The sequence below is a fragment of the Suillus paluster genome (genome assembly GCF_016628075.1).
Source record: "Suillus paluster strain FC165 chromosome Unknown EDB91scaffold_22, whole genome shotgun sequence".
Taxonomy (NCBI): domain Eukaryota; kingdom Fungi; phylum Basidiomycota; class Agaricomycetes; order Boletales; family Suillaceae; genus Suillus; species Suillus paluster.
The window spans coordinates 402218-414474 of NW_024537582.1; the positions used below are offsets into that span (position 1 = coordinate 402218).

A 12257-nucleotide genomic window follows, 5' to 3' on the forward strand; every position below is an offset into this window, starting at 1 on the left:
CATGTCTAGGGTATGACACTCCGTACCTCATGGAAAGTCCTCTTGTCATCAGACAACTTAATGTCTTTGATCCACGAGGCTTCGTCTGAGAAAATGTCGTCGTCGTGGGCGACGAGGGTAGTATTGGAAGTTATTGATAGGCGGTTACATTTGGAATTGAGTGGCAAATCGAGAATGAGGAGACAAGTTGTTGATACAGATGACGATGACTGAAATGATGAAGACTGCTGAAAGGAATTCGAAGGCGAGGATGAAATTGGTAACTCGATCATGCATGGATTATCGGAGGATTCATATTCATTGGGTACTAGGGCTAAATGTGCGGGCGGGCGAGGACTGGGAGCAGTAGGGATCCCGCCGGCAGCGTTGTCGCCGGTGAAGGTACCACTGTTCATGCTAAGGAACTTTCGCGCGGCGTAGTTGGCGGCCAGAACGAGAGTGATCGTTGAAATGGAAAATTCCGACACGATCAGGCTGGCGGAAACCTTTAGGTCGGACCTCAGCTGAACAGTAGGTCGGACGACGGTTTCTCGAAAGAAATAAACCGACAAGAACCCAGTGATAGCCACGCATTTGCCGACGTAAGTGATGGAAGTCATGATGGCTGAATATCGTCAGATGCTAAAGTTCACTGGCAAGATGTTCGGCGGAGGCGATTTTAGGAAGTACCGCCATATTTATAACAAGCTATTTGTGCGTGCTTGCCAACTTGGACGCGCCCGTCACGTGTTTAAAAAACAACCGTATGTGATGTGGACACTGGAACTTGAAGGAACTGGTCATTTTCTCAATTCCGTCATATGCCGAATCTGCTTCTCAGAGTTTCAACATTAAACAGACCGCAGCGCAAATAAAGACAGTTACATTCAAGCTCAAGTATAAAGCAAGTATAAAATTAAACTATTTTCATACGATTTTTACTGCAACTTCCGCCGCCTTCTCAGAAGTAGAATGCAAGTGGGTGACGTCCTGCTCTGGGCTAGCTATTTGTTCATTGTGGATTGACTCTGTTGTGTCCGATTTAGTGCCCGCGCCAAATGCTATAGCCGTAGGTATTGGAATAGATTGAGTGGTCCACTCGCGTGTAACTGCCCGTCCCCGTGCAACGCGGATGATGATGAACAATTGGGCAATGCCCTAGTTTAACTAGCATCAGAGGCACAAATAGCTTGGGGGTTTGTCCGCTTACCTGAATTTTGCCAATGGACAGGAAGCACATAGTGGTGACACCGCGAGCACCCACAGCAAAGGAAACTATGAAAATAACAGCAAAGACGGCGTATAACGCTGCGGACTCGACGACCATGAGGGCGATGGCATCATATGTGCTAGAATCATATTGGGCCATGACCTGCCTCATGCGCTTTCGCATGACGAATAAACGATTCGTCACGAGAATGGTATACAGCACAGTATGCCCTACTTCGATGCAGAGGTAGGCAAGTTCGATCGGGTTGGTGTAAAATGAAGCTCCGATACTCGCTTCGATCACGATGAGGATAGACAACACTGCTCAAAATTGTCAGTGACTGCTGTCGGTTGGTGAATAATGAACCGTACCAATCATGGCAATATAGACTGTGATCATCGGGACCATCACCCATCTTGCCCAATTCCATATCACAAAACATCGGTGAAGCTAAGTATTCAAGTATCAGGCCTGTCCCAGACCATCTAGCGAACTATTCGGCTCACGAGCAGGGCCTGCATAAACCACTCTTGAATATGGCCACTAGGCGGGGTGTCAATACCGGAGGTAGATGGGCAAGAACGCTTACGTGGCAAGGGCTATAACGTTGAGACTATAACTCATGTAGTGCTCGACTAGCGCGAGCGGACCACCAGGATCGTCACGATTGTCTATCCAGATCATCTCCGTATACTTTGCGTTCATAGCGGTGCTTATCGTCCCTAGTATGAACGTGATGACGACGTAGAAAAGAAGGGCGCGGCGATGTTCTGCAATTTTCCCCCCATGTCGAGGCCGCTGCACGAGAGCAATGAAGGCTTGCACTGTAAGGAGAAGGTATATGCCTATTGCGGTACATAGGTCAACTTCCGGATTGTCATGTCCAACGGAAACACACCATAAAATGCACATAATATCATCATTCCATCAAGACGATATCTTTCAAACGACAGATTTTGATGTGGTGATGACATGACCTCAAATTAGGTCACCGAGGTGAGAAGTTGTGGATGATACTGAGACGAAGTACTTGTCAGAGGCACACTATCCTCTGGCAAGTAGCGTAGACAAGTAAGTAGAATTTGTTGAGGACGAGTGGAGAAGAAGTAGCGCTTATATAGAGAACTCGGAATAGAGTTTCCACTACTAGGGAGACGGAAAGACCAGCAGCCAGGCATGAAGTTGACGTTGGGGATGAGTCACTCACAGACATAATAATTTTGACATATAGGACACTGTGGGACCACGATAACTGGCTGAAGCTGAAGCACTCAACTTTTCTGAAAGGTCTGCTCGATTCCAAACCTCGTCGTCAATTCCAAGCCTGCTCAATTCCAAGCCCGCTCAATTCCAAGTCTGCTCGATTCCAAGTCTGCTCAATTCCAAGCCTGCTCAAGTCCAAGCCCGCTCAATTCCAAGCTCGTGTCATGTTATTTTCTATAGACACTCAGGCTCGCACCTAAACCTACCTATTGTGCACCTCCGACGGATCCCCGCGTAACCAATAGTGCCCAATAAGCCTGCCATAACGTTAATGGCAAACTAAGAACACCAATCACAATCACAGGTTGAACGCCGCTTCCAGGATCCCGGAAGGTGATGTTCCCCTGATTGGAAGGAGTCTCTGGCCTGAGACGAATTTTCGACCCTTGAGGGTGTGCAAAGAGAAGATGTCAGTCACGGTGGCGTTGCAAGGAAATGGCGACTGGGGAAAAGAAAAAGTCTTATCAGCGAACCCTTATAGATAGGAATAGCGAGATACACTAACGGTGTCCTTCATTCGCCCGGAGAGTAATAGAATAGAATGAACTTGAAGATAGTCATGCCTTCTAAAGCCAGACCAAGATAGAAGGAAGTCTTAGTCTCGGTTATTCCTTCTTGATCAAATCGATCATGACTTCGTCATGAGAAAACAAGCAAGGGCCATCAGAAATAGATGAGGCAATTTAGCGTCAGTCACTCAAGTACTCAAGCTCAGGATCCATTACAAAATCTTACGCGTAACCTATACACTAGACATGATGGGCATGCAGAACGAAAAATGAGGTCCAAGTAACGAACGACGCGATGGGATGGGTATCGAAAGAAAAACATCACCACTCCACTCCTCAAAATCAAAATCTTCGTGCTCCTCCAACCAACCCCTCTATCGACTGATGCTCCAGCTCATTCCTCGCCTTCATAATCGAAGCATGCATCTCCTTCATCGCATTCCCAAGCTTCACACCAAACCGACTGAGAATATCCCGTTGCCATCCATCGTACTTGGCGTTTACCCTGGCTTGGACTTGTTCGTAATCTACCACACAGACTCCGAAACTTTTTTGGGTTTCAGATCTGTCGAATGTCGAGCGGGCTTTTTTGATTTCTGTTAAAAGTTGTTGCCAGTGCGCGAGGGAGTCGCCTAAGCGGTTGAAGACGTATTCTGCTTCGAGATCCCACAGGGACTGGAATTGGAGCCACTTGGCGACGTAGTCTTTGAGTTGTTGAACTTTGAGTTCTATGAGAGAAAACGGTCGTTCTAAAGTCTCGTCGGAGAATCGTGTGAGCTGAGTAGAGCTCTTAATAACGTGATCACATCGACATATTGAGGGAGATACGCACAAGAGAGGTATATGTTGTTTCTGACACTTGCGTGCCCTGCATCTGCAAACCGATCTCATACCGGGAACTTTGGATACGTCTCAGTCGACAGATGATACCTGTCCCAGAATTTAGCAAGGATTACGATCATTGAAGACAACATACACACCTAACCAGTCATGCAATTGCTTTATCCAAGTCGCACGAGCATATTCTATGGGCGGATCAAGGAAGATCACCTGGTTCTGTATCCGAATCTCGTGAACAATAGGTTTTATAGTCATGTTGCCCTCGACGACCTAGAAAGATGAGTCAGCACTTAGTAGCTTTGAACGAACAAAAGATCGTACCCTCTCCTCTTTCCCGCCTTTGCCAAAACGTCGCTTATTGGTAATGTCCCGCAAAGGTAGTGGATCTCGGCGCGCATCACCATCATCCGTACGATCAAACTCGGAACACCAAACTTGGATGATATAACCCAAGCGTTGAAGCAAAATCCCTTCTATCCGCTTATCGAGATCAGCCACCCAGTGTTCAAGGTTAGCGTATCCCTCGAGATTCAGACGATCGATCTGCATATACTCAGCACACAAACAATAAGAAGGAAAAGGAACTCACGGCAGCTTGAATCTTGCCCAGAAGTTCTGAAAACGCCTCGCTGGTATAGGTGCAAGTCGCGAGATCCTCGACTGCTCGAAGAATACTGCGATACAGATCAATGACATTATTAGTCTTGTCCTGCAGAACAGACACCACACTCGCAAACTCCCGCACGAATTGGATATGTCGGTTTTCGCGGCCATCGGCACTGGTAACATACCGCGCGGTGTCGTATTGATTGACGAAGTAATCCCACCTGATGCCCATACCTGCACAAAACCGTCAGAGCCCATAAATCGACATCCGAATCTAGTCACCTTTGGCAACCATCCGCTGAGCCTCGTTGCGGTACTCGGCAACCAACCACTCAATGCCCATGTTGTTTTCCACCAGATCCAGAGTCTGCCCATAAGTCCTGACAGTCTCCATGAGACTGACAGCATGAGGATACACACGCTTCGCGTCCTTCGCCATATTCGTGATCGCATGCGGGACCTGGAAGTTCAACCATAACAAATTCCGAACCTCCTTGAAGAGCGTGATAATTTGCGGGTCAAAGTTGACCGCTAGTTGGAATCCCCCTCCCCGCAATCTCACAATCTCAAAGAGACGGCCATTGACGCCCATGTCGCGCCGGTTGATGTCGTGCAGCCAGGCTTCGTATACTGGCCGTGTCTCGAGCTTCTTCCTGAATGCGGCGCTTTCTGACTGAAGCTTCTGACCCTCCGCATAGAGCTCCCAGCCCTTGCCAAGTACGTCCTCCACACGTTTCATGTAGGTGAGTAGCTGTCGCTCGATTTGCCGTGCCCAGATTATGGCACCTGCTATTGGAGGTAGGTCGCGCATTTGCGACATGTGATAGGCTTCAGAAGACCGGTATTGCGTTTTGAACTAGAAGGTCGTATGAGTAACGGAGACAATATAAGAGTAGGCTACCTACCTTATCGTGAAGTCGCTTGATATCCTCCTTTACTGAGTCGATGAGTTGAGTTTGATACTCTTGGATAGCTCCACGAATCTGCGGGATACGGGGTTAATGATACATACATCGTCCCAACAAAGCGAGCTACCTTGGGGCGAACAAAGAGTGCATTGAATTTGGAGAACACTCTGAACATTTCATTCGCGTTTCTTGCCGTGCCTAACCTATCGCGTAGCCGTGCAATAATTTGGTTTTCGACCCTTGCAACCCGTTCATTGTATGCGTTCTCAGCAGCCACCCAAATTTCCGTGCCCTCTGCGAAGGGAATGAGGTAATTTCAATGAGGACCAGCCCAAGGTGCTCACCAACAGAAACATCGAGAACATCAATGCGCTTCACAACCTCATACGCCTCTTTCACCTCTTCCTCCATATCCATTCCACCCACCTCCTTAGTCATACTGCCCAAACCCTTCGTAGGCCCTGTCATCACCGCCAGCTGCTCGTGCTGTTTCCTCCAATCTCGCAGATACCTTGTCCGCTCCTGTAGTTTCGCGTGCGCAGCAACTACTTTGATGGGGACAAACTTCTCTCCGCGTTTACGCATAACCTCACGGGCAACGTTCGTGAACTCCTTTATGAGGTCATCCCACGTCCGGAAGATGTTCATGGTCTGTCCGAGTAAGCGGTCAAAGGTCTCGTAAGGCGTGTACGATAACCTATGTGACGTCAGCACGCGCAATAGCTGGTCGTTGAAATCGCGAGAAATTGCCTCGACGAGGGGAAGTGCCCGACGGATTGGGTATGGCGAAAGCTTGAGCTTGCGATTGATGTGTCCAAAGATGAGTACCAGCGATTCTTGGATTTTTTCGAGATCCGTTGCAGATAACAGTTCATTGAGAGGAAAGTCTTTCATGAGCTGGTTGTATTTGTGCACTGATGATATATGTTAATACTCAAATGGCTATGCAAGAAGGAACGCGTACCAAGATCCGTAGAAGACTTGAGGCCGGTGTCCGTCATAAAACTGACCGTTGCGAGATATCGCTTCGCATTTCGAAGGCACTCCATGACCATATTCACTTCATCGCTGCGTAGTTGCGTCTCAATGCCCTCCAGTGCCCGTTCGAGACTGAGCCAGAAATTGATTTCTTGCGACGCGGTACCAGAGGAAACGTCACGGGTGAGCTTCGTGACTGCTTGAATAGCCTTTATCCACATGTTGACGTGTCCGTGCAAAGTGTTGAGGAACGAACTATCGTTTAAGTGCTTTTGAGGTATATGCGATATATTCGGACGGACGCCTGAACCTTGGGCCTGGTGTGACATCTTCAGCTTATAGACAAATATCGTCACGGTGGAGGAACTGACCTGTTCTACGGCGCGCTGTATGACTGGATGAATGATCAGATGCGTCTCCGGTATTTCCACGTTTTGCTGAAGGTGTAGTAATGACAATTCCAGTTCGGCAAACTTCTTCTTGGTCATGGGTATCCCTATAAACGCAAGTGAGTGAAGCCAAAGAAAGGAAGTGGGAGCATACCCATTTTACTATCTCCATCCTTGCCCCCACCCCGTGCTCCAACAAAAGCATCAAACCATGGCTTAACGCCACAGCTTACGACGGCATGCAAACTCTCGTATGGCGTTTCTTCGCCTCCGAACAAATTGAGGATATGTAGTTGTGTGGCAAGAGGAGTTACAGGATCCAAAGTGGGACCACGTTTGATGAGTGCAAGTGATGTAACACTCGCAGGAGAGTAAGTCAGTTGTGAAGTGAGGTGGTATGAATAAGAAGGCGGCGCGTCCTCTGGAACGCGTTAGATCAGTTTCAAAACTTGATGCAAAGCTCACCCTCTGCCTCGTCCCTCGTTTTTACCACATAAATCACGCCTCCACCTTCTGCGGCAAAGCGAGTGACACGTTCGTCGAATTCTTCATCAAATAAGCTTACGAACTCCTCGGGTTGAGCACCAAGTACCGGTGGCAGGAGTGACATAAGATATGACCGAAAAAGTGAGGTATCGAAGGAAGGAGGCGTATCTACAGGGCTGTCATGGGGGAGGGCACCGTTGGAATTCGTGAGAGGGGTTGTAGGGACATCTGGGGTGGACATGGTGGGGGATTCGGGGCGATCCAACGGGTCAATAGATTTGAGGGAAGCTGAAGAAGAATTGGAAAAGTTGGGTGTCGAAAAGCCGATTCCTTTCCAAAACCCGACAGCAGCACCTGCTAAGCGTCGCGGGATAGCCTTCCGGTGGCTTGTGTGGTATTCCTGAGCAGAACCGATATCAGTATTCATTTTCTGAATGAAACATAAGTCGGGGTAAGGGGTTTTCATTACCTTGTCCTATCACGTTCACGTTCCGCAAAAACGAGGCCCGCGCGCGTGGATTTTGCTGAGCTGGTAAGTACTTAGCTGCTGCTGTCGCCCTGGGTCGCGTTTACAGGCAACTTCAATTTCACACTCCGACCTTAAATTACTTATTACCACACTCCGAGGTCGTTTCCGTTCAACTTCCGTGCTTTATTTCATTGTTGAAGAATCCCTGCCACAATCAGGACATGACTACATACAAGGCGACATCATATGTAAGACAGCAACCTTCAAAGGAAATGCAGGACTTAGTCAACTGTAAGCTCGGATTTCATAGCATTGTCATACGGATACAGCTCGTGTCCGCACAGGCAAGATGCATTATCTGTCATCATACCACAACCAAGAACCTTCCTTGTGTCACGGATCAATGCTCTCCCTCACTGATATTGCCGACGAATTGCGCTGCCATATCCTTGGTTTTCTTTCATACAATGAAGTCATACGCTGTTCATCGGTGAGTCAAGCCCCCTCTATTTATAACTTCATCAACAAACGCCCTGAACCGCCGCATTAAAGACCTGCCGAACGATGTACATGACAGTCAAAAACTCTGTAGAGCGATAGTACGCCATTGAACTTGGCGCCCAAGAATTGGTGCAGGTTCATCCACGGTCAACTACTGTCTCCGAGTTCACACCAGACTACTTGCGCATACTCAGAGAGAAGGCGGGCGCGTGGAGTTCCTTCAAGCTCGATTTGGCGAAAAGACTTCAGTGTGGGCGGCTCTTCAATTCCTGGTGCATCAGCCATCGAAAATTCCACCTTGCTTGGGACTATTACCCCGTCGATGAAGAGTCATTGGACAGTCATCTAAAGTTGTCGATACTGAGATCTACACATATAAGACGGCAAATGCACTTGTGACACATGGACTAGGATGAACCAGTTCCTGGAATTGAAGGATCTCCTCACAGATGCTACATAGATGAGATGCACGACCTTTTGGTAACCGTCGACATATGGTAGACAAACCCCCGATGCAAATACCGAGTAAATTTCCGTACATTATCCACGGGCAAGTATCATCCTTCGGCCCATGGATCACAGTTGGCGCCGTGAGTAAACGATTCTCATCACCGGCACGTATGTATAATCATGTGTTGGTCAACGTCTTCGGAGACCGCCTTGATCTATATCGTGGGGTGGACCTGGATGACGGAGAGGTGGTCGCTGCATGTATGGAATTGGCATGAAGGTGGCCAAGCCGATGTGAGCGTTTTCGTCTATCTATCATCCGAAAGTTCTCATTTAACCTTTTATAAGAATATACATGTGGCTGGTGAAGGTCCCTGCTTTCGCGATATCTGCTTTCTTACCATGGAGAAGCTTCTAGCTCTCTCACGTGGTCATATGGAGCTTTACGACGTCAAGGACCTGACGAAGGCACCGCAGCTTCAAGCAAGATTCACGCTGCCCGTAAATGCATTCGACTTCTGCTCTCGATATCCTTCGATTTTGCACAGTGCTCGCCTCCTTTTCATGAATATCCCTCCATCACAGTTTAACAAAGATGGACTGACCGTTCCGTGGATATCATGGGGTCCACAAAATAGTCGCTACTTCCGAGGCACGAGAATATCTGGTGTGGGAGGATCTCCTGTTGTATGGGTTGATCATCGCAAGGATCCTGACACCCACTCGTCGGTTCATATGATGGATTTCAAACCATCCACCATGGCGCGTGGCATCGGCAAGGTAGTTTAGGAACCTATGACCTTGCACAGAAGTAAACCACACCCCAAGCAGGATATGCCGGTGGCAACCTACCTCCATTACGTAGAGGTAGTCGGGGCTACGTCCTTGACCAGTGCGAGACTTCTGCTATTATCCTGGACGAGGAGATGGTGTCGATTTTTTCCTTGTGCTGGTGCCACGGTAAGGTGAACGTGTTTCTGCCCGTCGAGCCAATGGAGTTAATCGTTTCTATATTATCTGCCTCAACAGGAGCAGACATTGGTCGAAGTCATCAGCTTATGGTCTACAAGCGAAGTGTACAAATGGATATTATAATAATTCTGTGCATACAATGTTGGTAGAATGGACGGAGAGAAAGAGCTAACGTGTCTACGCGGCGTACACTATAGAGCTGCGTAAAGTTTTGGGTGCGAACAGAAATCTATGCGGAAGTCGAGAACGATGTGGACGAGAATGAAAGTCATTAATCGAGTGCCGTGGTCGACGATAAACTGTCCTTACCATAACCAAGTCATGTCTACAAGCTAGATGCCAGAGCGAGAGAAACAACCAATAGATATCTGCGACGCAACCGCAGCACCGTCCGCACACGAATTACCCCGGATGCGGTTCCTGTCTTCGAGAATGTGGACCGATAATACAAAGCGGCTCGCATAATCGAAGACAGGACGCCTAGGAAGGCCTAGGACCAGTTGATCAGTCTTCGACCCGATCTCCCGTATACAAGTCACCCTACTAGATGCTCTCCAGTCTTCATGAACGCAGACCTCAGACATGGTGAAACCGAATTCACAAAGAGAGGATGAGCCGGGACGAATAACACGTGATTCAACCTCCAACCCTAAACCCTTTATGCAACGACGCGTACACAATACCAAATAACCCCAAACCCTCCTCCTCTCCACTAGCTACGCACCACGCCCGACACACATGAAAGTGCACATCAAACACTGGAGTGCCGTTGCCCAATGGCGCTGGAACACAGGTCACACCAACCATGACCAAGACGATGAAGGCGACGTCTGCGGGATCTGTCGCGTCCCGTTTGAAGGGTGTTGTCCGTCCTGTAAGATGCCGGGCGATGATTGTCCGTTGAGTGAGTTTGAGCTTTCGTTTGCTTCCGTTCCGTCCGTTCTTTCTTGTTGCGTTCTACCCATTTCCTCTCTTGCGTTACTTCGCTTTGAGGGTATCACGAGCACTAGGAAAACACTAACAACCCTACCCTCACACCCGCACTCATCTAACCACTCATCTGAACACACAGTCTGGGGCGAATGCAGCCACGTCTTCCACATGCACTGCTTGCTAAAATGGATAGGGACAACTGCTTCGAAACAGCAATGTCCCATGGACAGACGAGCATGGGGTGCGTGATGCGGTTGTATTATGTACTTGGTTCTTGCTGATGTTGTTTTGGATGGTTTTAGTTACTGCCGAGCGGAAAGCGAACGAATTGTCTTCGAGCTAGCAGTTCGATACGCTTTTGAGGTAGCGTCTTTGCGTTAACGGTATGAGCCGTTCTCGATATAGCAGCGGATCCATCTCCGAGTCAACAGGTTTAACGTTGGTAGTTTGATGTCGATCGATGTTCTTGATCGTGCGTGGATCACGTTTCACACCACGCATCCTACACCTATAATACTGACTGTATCACTTTATGTATCTCGAACTACTCGTGATGAACTCTTTCACTTTGACATCGATACGACCAGTCACGGGGTCATGATTCAAATATACAATACTAATACTAATACAAGGCGCACTCATCCATCGCGAACGCCGACACTACGAGTGTCATCACCCCCTCCTTCTCCCCTCGAACACAACCAAAAGAGAAAAGCTCTACAGTAATGTACAAAATACGCGATACAATACACAACCAAGGAGCTATCAGGTCTGTTTTGGAGCCAGTATGGTTAAACGCCTCATGGGTGGAGATTCCGTACAATGCTGGTATAGCAAGGAAGGGATAATTTTTGAGGATCGAACCTAGTACATTGTGATAGTGGAATAAGAGGGGTCAATACAAATTCAATCAACGAAGATACTCCAAGTTGAATACGAATACACAACGCGATTGATGAGTTGTTACAATAAAGCACAACCAGCGACGACCGGAATGAGGAAGCGGCATTTCAAATTGCCACTACTTACCTACTACCCCGCCTTCTGATTGTTTGGCATGCAGGGGATATCAGGCCCAGAGCCCAGATAACCGACGGAACTTTTCCGTCGTAGTAGATGCTAGGGCATATGCCATACAGCTCTCATGAAACCTCATGAAACGATGACTTCACAGGCAAGATGGATTATCCCTTGAATCAAAGCATCTGTGGTTTGAAGAAACTCCTTTCAAATCGGTGGATTCTTCGTTGAGTGGGGGTGACGGGCGAAAACCCAAGAGGAGGACAAACGAACTTGAACCCTGGTGGTTTGCTGTGCAATGAAAAGATGAAAATGCTTGCAAAGGAGGGGTCTAATCTAGCCGAGAGGCTGGACTGAACTGCTGCTGTATGGTCATAAGTACCAGCCACGGTTCGCTGTTGGGCCCGGGTATCACCAACTAGGTCATGACCCCCATGACGTTCGAACAACATTCTTGACAATATCATAGAATGACTAAGCGAGTGTGGAGGAGAGCTGGGACGTCACCGAACTGAGACCTGTTCACCGCTTTGTACCATCATGTTTTACGCTGGCACGAGGGACTCGTAAAAATCTCGTCGAATACTATGTAATAGCGACATTCTGAAGTTGTGTCAAATTCTGGGGTGCATGTTTGGTGCTGTTAGGATTAGAAGGTGAAATGTACATCACGTGACTATCGCCTTCCGTGATGCTATGACTCTGAGGTATGAATTCGAATTGGTATGGAGTCTCTCCTAAGCA

General features: G+C 48.1%; 4 protein-coding genes across 4 annotated transcripts; 2 read left to right on the forward strand and 2 right to left on the reverse strand.

Moving 5' to 3' along the window:
• Window positions 1-906: 906 nt before the first annotated feature.
• Window positions 907-2533, reverse strand: EDB91DRAFT_1280076 (uncharacterized protein; the record flags this gene model as incomplete). The annotated part of the gene is made up of 6 exons (XM_041324715.1): window positions 2088-2533; window positions 1779-2034; window positions 1696-1732; window positions 1561-1639; window positions 1190-1509; window positions 907-1137 (listed from the first exon to the last, which is right to left on the reverse strand). Exons 1-6 carry the CDS (start codon window positions 2161-2163, stop codon window positions 907-909), a joined length of 999 nt encoding a protein of 332 aa, XP_041177808.1. The 5' UTR covers window positions 2164-2533.
• Window positions 2534-3161: 628 nt separating this feature from the next.
• Window positions 3162-7744, reverse strand: EDB91DRAFT_1201605 (dynein heavy chain, N-terminal region 1-domain-containing protein). The gene is made up of 14 exons (XM_041320664.1): window positions 7638-7744; window positions 7148-7568; window positions 6837-7103; window positions 6665-6789; window positions 6280-6610; window positions 5660-6229; window positions 5443-5609; window positions 5313-5390; window positions 4690-5263; window positions 4391-4641; window positions 4123-4344; window positions 3942-4071; window positions 3794-3891; window positions 3162-3738 (listed from the first exon to the last, which is right to left on the reverse strand). The coding sequence occupies exons 2-14, from the start codon at window positions 7407-7409 to the stop codon at window positions 3304-3306; spliced, it is 3510 nt and encodes a 1169-aa protein (XP_041177809.1). The 5' UTR covers window positions 7410-7568; window positions 7638-7744; the 3' UTR covers window positions 3162-3303.
• Window positions 7745-8490: 746 nt separating this feature from the next.
• Window positions 8491-9788, forward strand: EDB91DRAFT_317384 (uncharacterized protein). Its single transcript, XM_041326839.1, has 4 exons — window positions 8491-8882; window positions 8937-9368; window positions 9420-9548; window positions 9618-9788. Exons 1-4 carry the CDS (start codon window positions 8769-8771, stop codon window positions 9681-9683), a joined length of 741 nt encoding a protein of 246 aa, XP_041177810.1. The 5' UTR covers window positions 8491-8768; the 3' UTR covers window positions 9684-9788.
• Window positions 9789-10298: 510 nt separating this feature from the next.
• Window positions 10299-10836, forward strand: EDB91DRAFT_1237083 (anaphase-promoting complex subunit 11; the record flags this gene model as incomplete). The annotated part of the gene is made up of 3 exons (XM_041321540.1): window positions 10299-10464; window positions 10633-10734; window positions 10796-10836. 3 exons carry the CDS (start codon window positions 10299-10301, stop codon window positions 10834-10836), a joined length of 309 nt encoding a protein of 102 aa, XP_041177811.1.
• Between the last annotated feature and the right edge of the window lie 1421 nt (window positions 10837-12257).

What these genes read in the sequence shown, in the direction of transcription:
- EDB91DRAFT_1201605 (XM_041320664.1), bottom strand. Translation starts at nt 7,409, where the DNA reads ATGTCCACCCCAGATGTCCCTACAACCCCTCTCACGAATTCCAACGGT. An exon ending in TACAGCGCGCCGTAGAACAG is followed by an intron (nt 6,611 to 6,664) that starts GTCAGTTCCTCC and finishes ATGTCACACCAG; the next exon opens with GCCCAAGGTTCAGGCGTCCG. An exon ending in AAACAACATATACCTCTCTT is followed by an intron (nt 3,739 to 3,793) that starts GTGCGTATCTCC and finishes AGCTCTACTCAG; the next exon opens with CTCACACGATTCTCCGACGA.
- EDB91DRAFT_317384 (XM_041326839.1), top strand. Translation starts at nt 8,769, where the DNA reads ATGTGTTGGTCAACGTCTTCGGAGACCGCCTTGATCTATATCGTGGGG. An exon ending in ATGAAGGTGGCCAAGCCGAT is followed by an intron (nt 8,883 to 8,936) that starts GTGAGCGTTTTC and finishes ACCTTTTATAAG; the next exon opens with AATATACATGTGGCTGGTGA. An exon ending in TGGCGCGTGGCATCGGCAAG is followed by an intron (nt 9,369 to 9,419) that starts GTAGTTTAGGAA and finishes CACCCCAAGCAG; the next exon opens with GATATGCCGGTGGCAACCTA.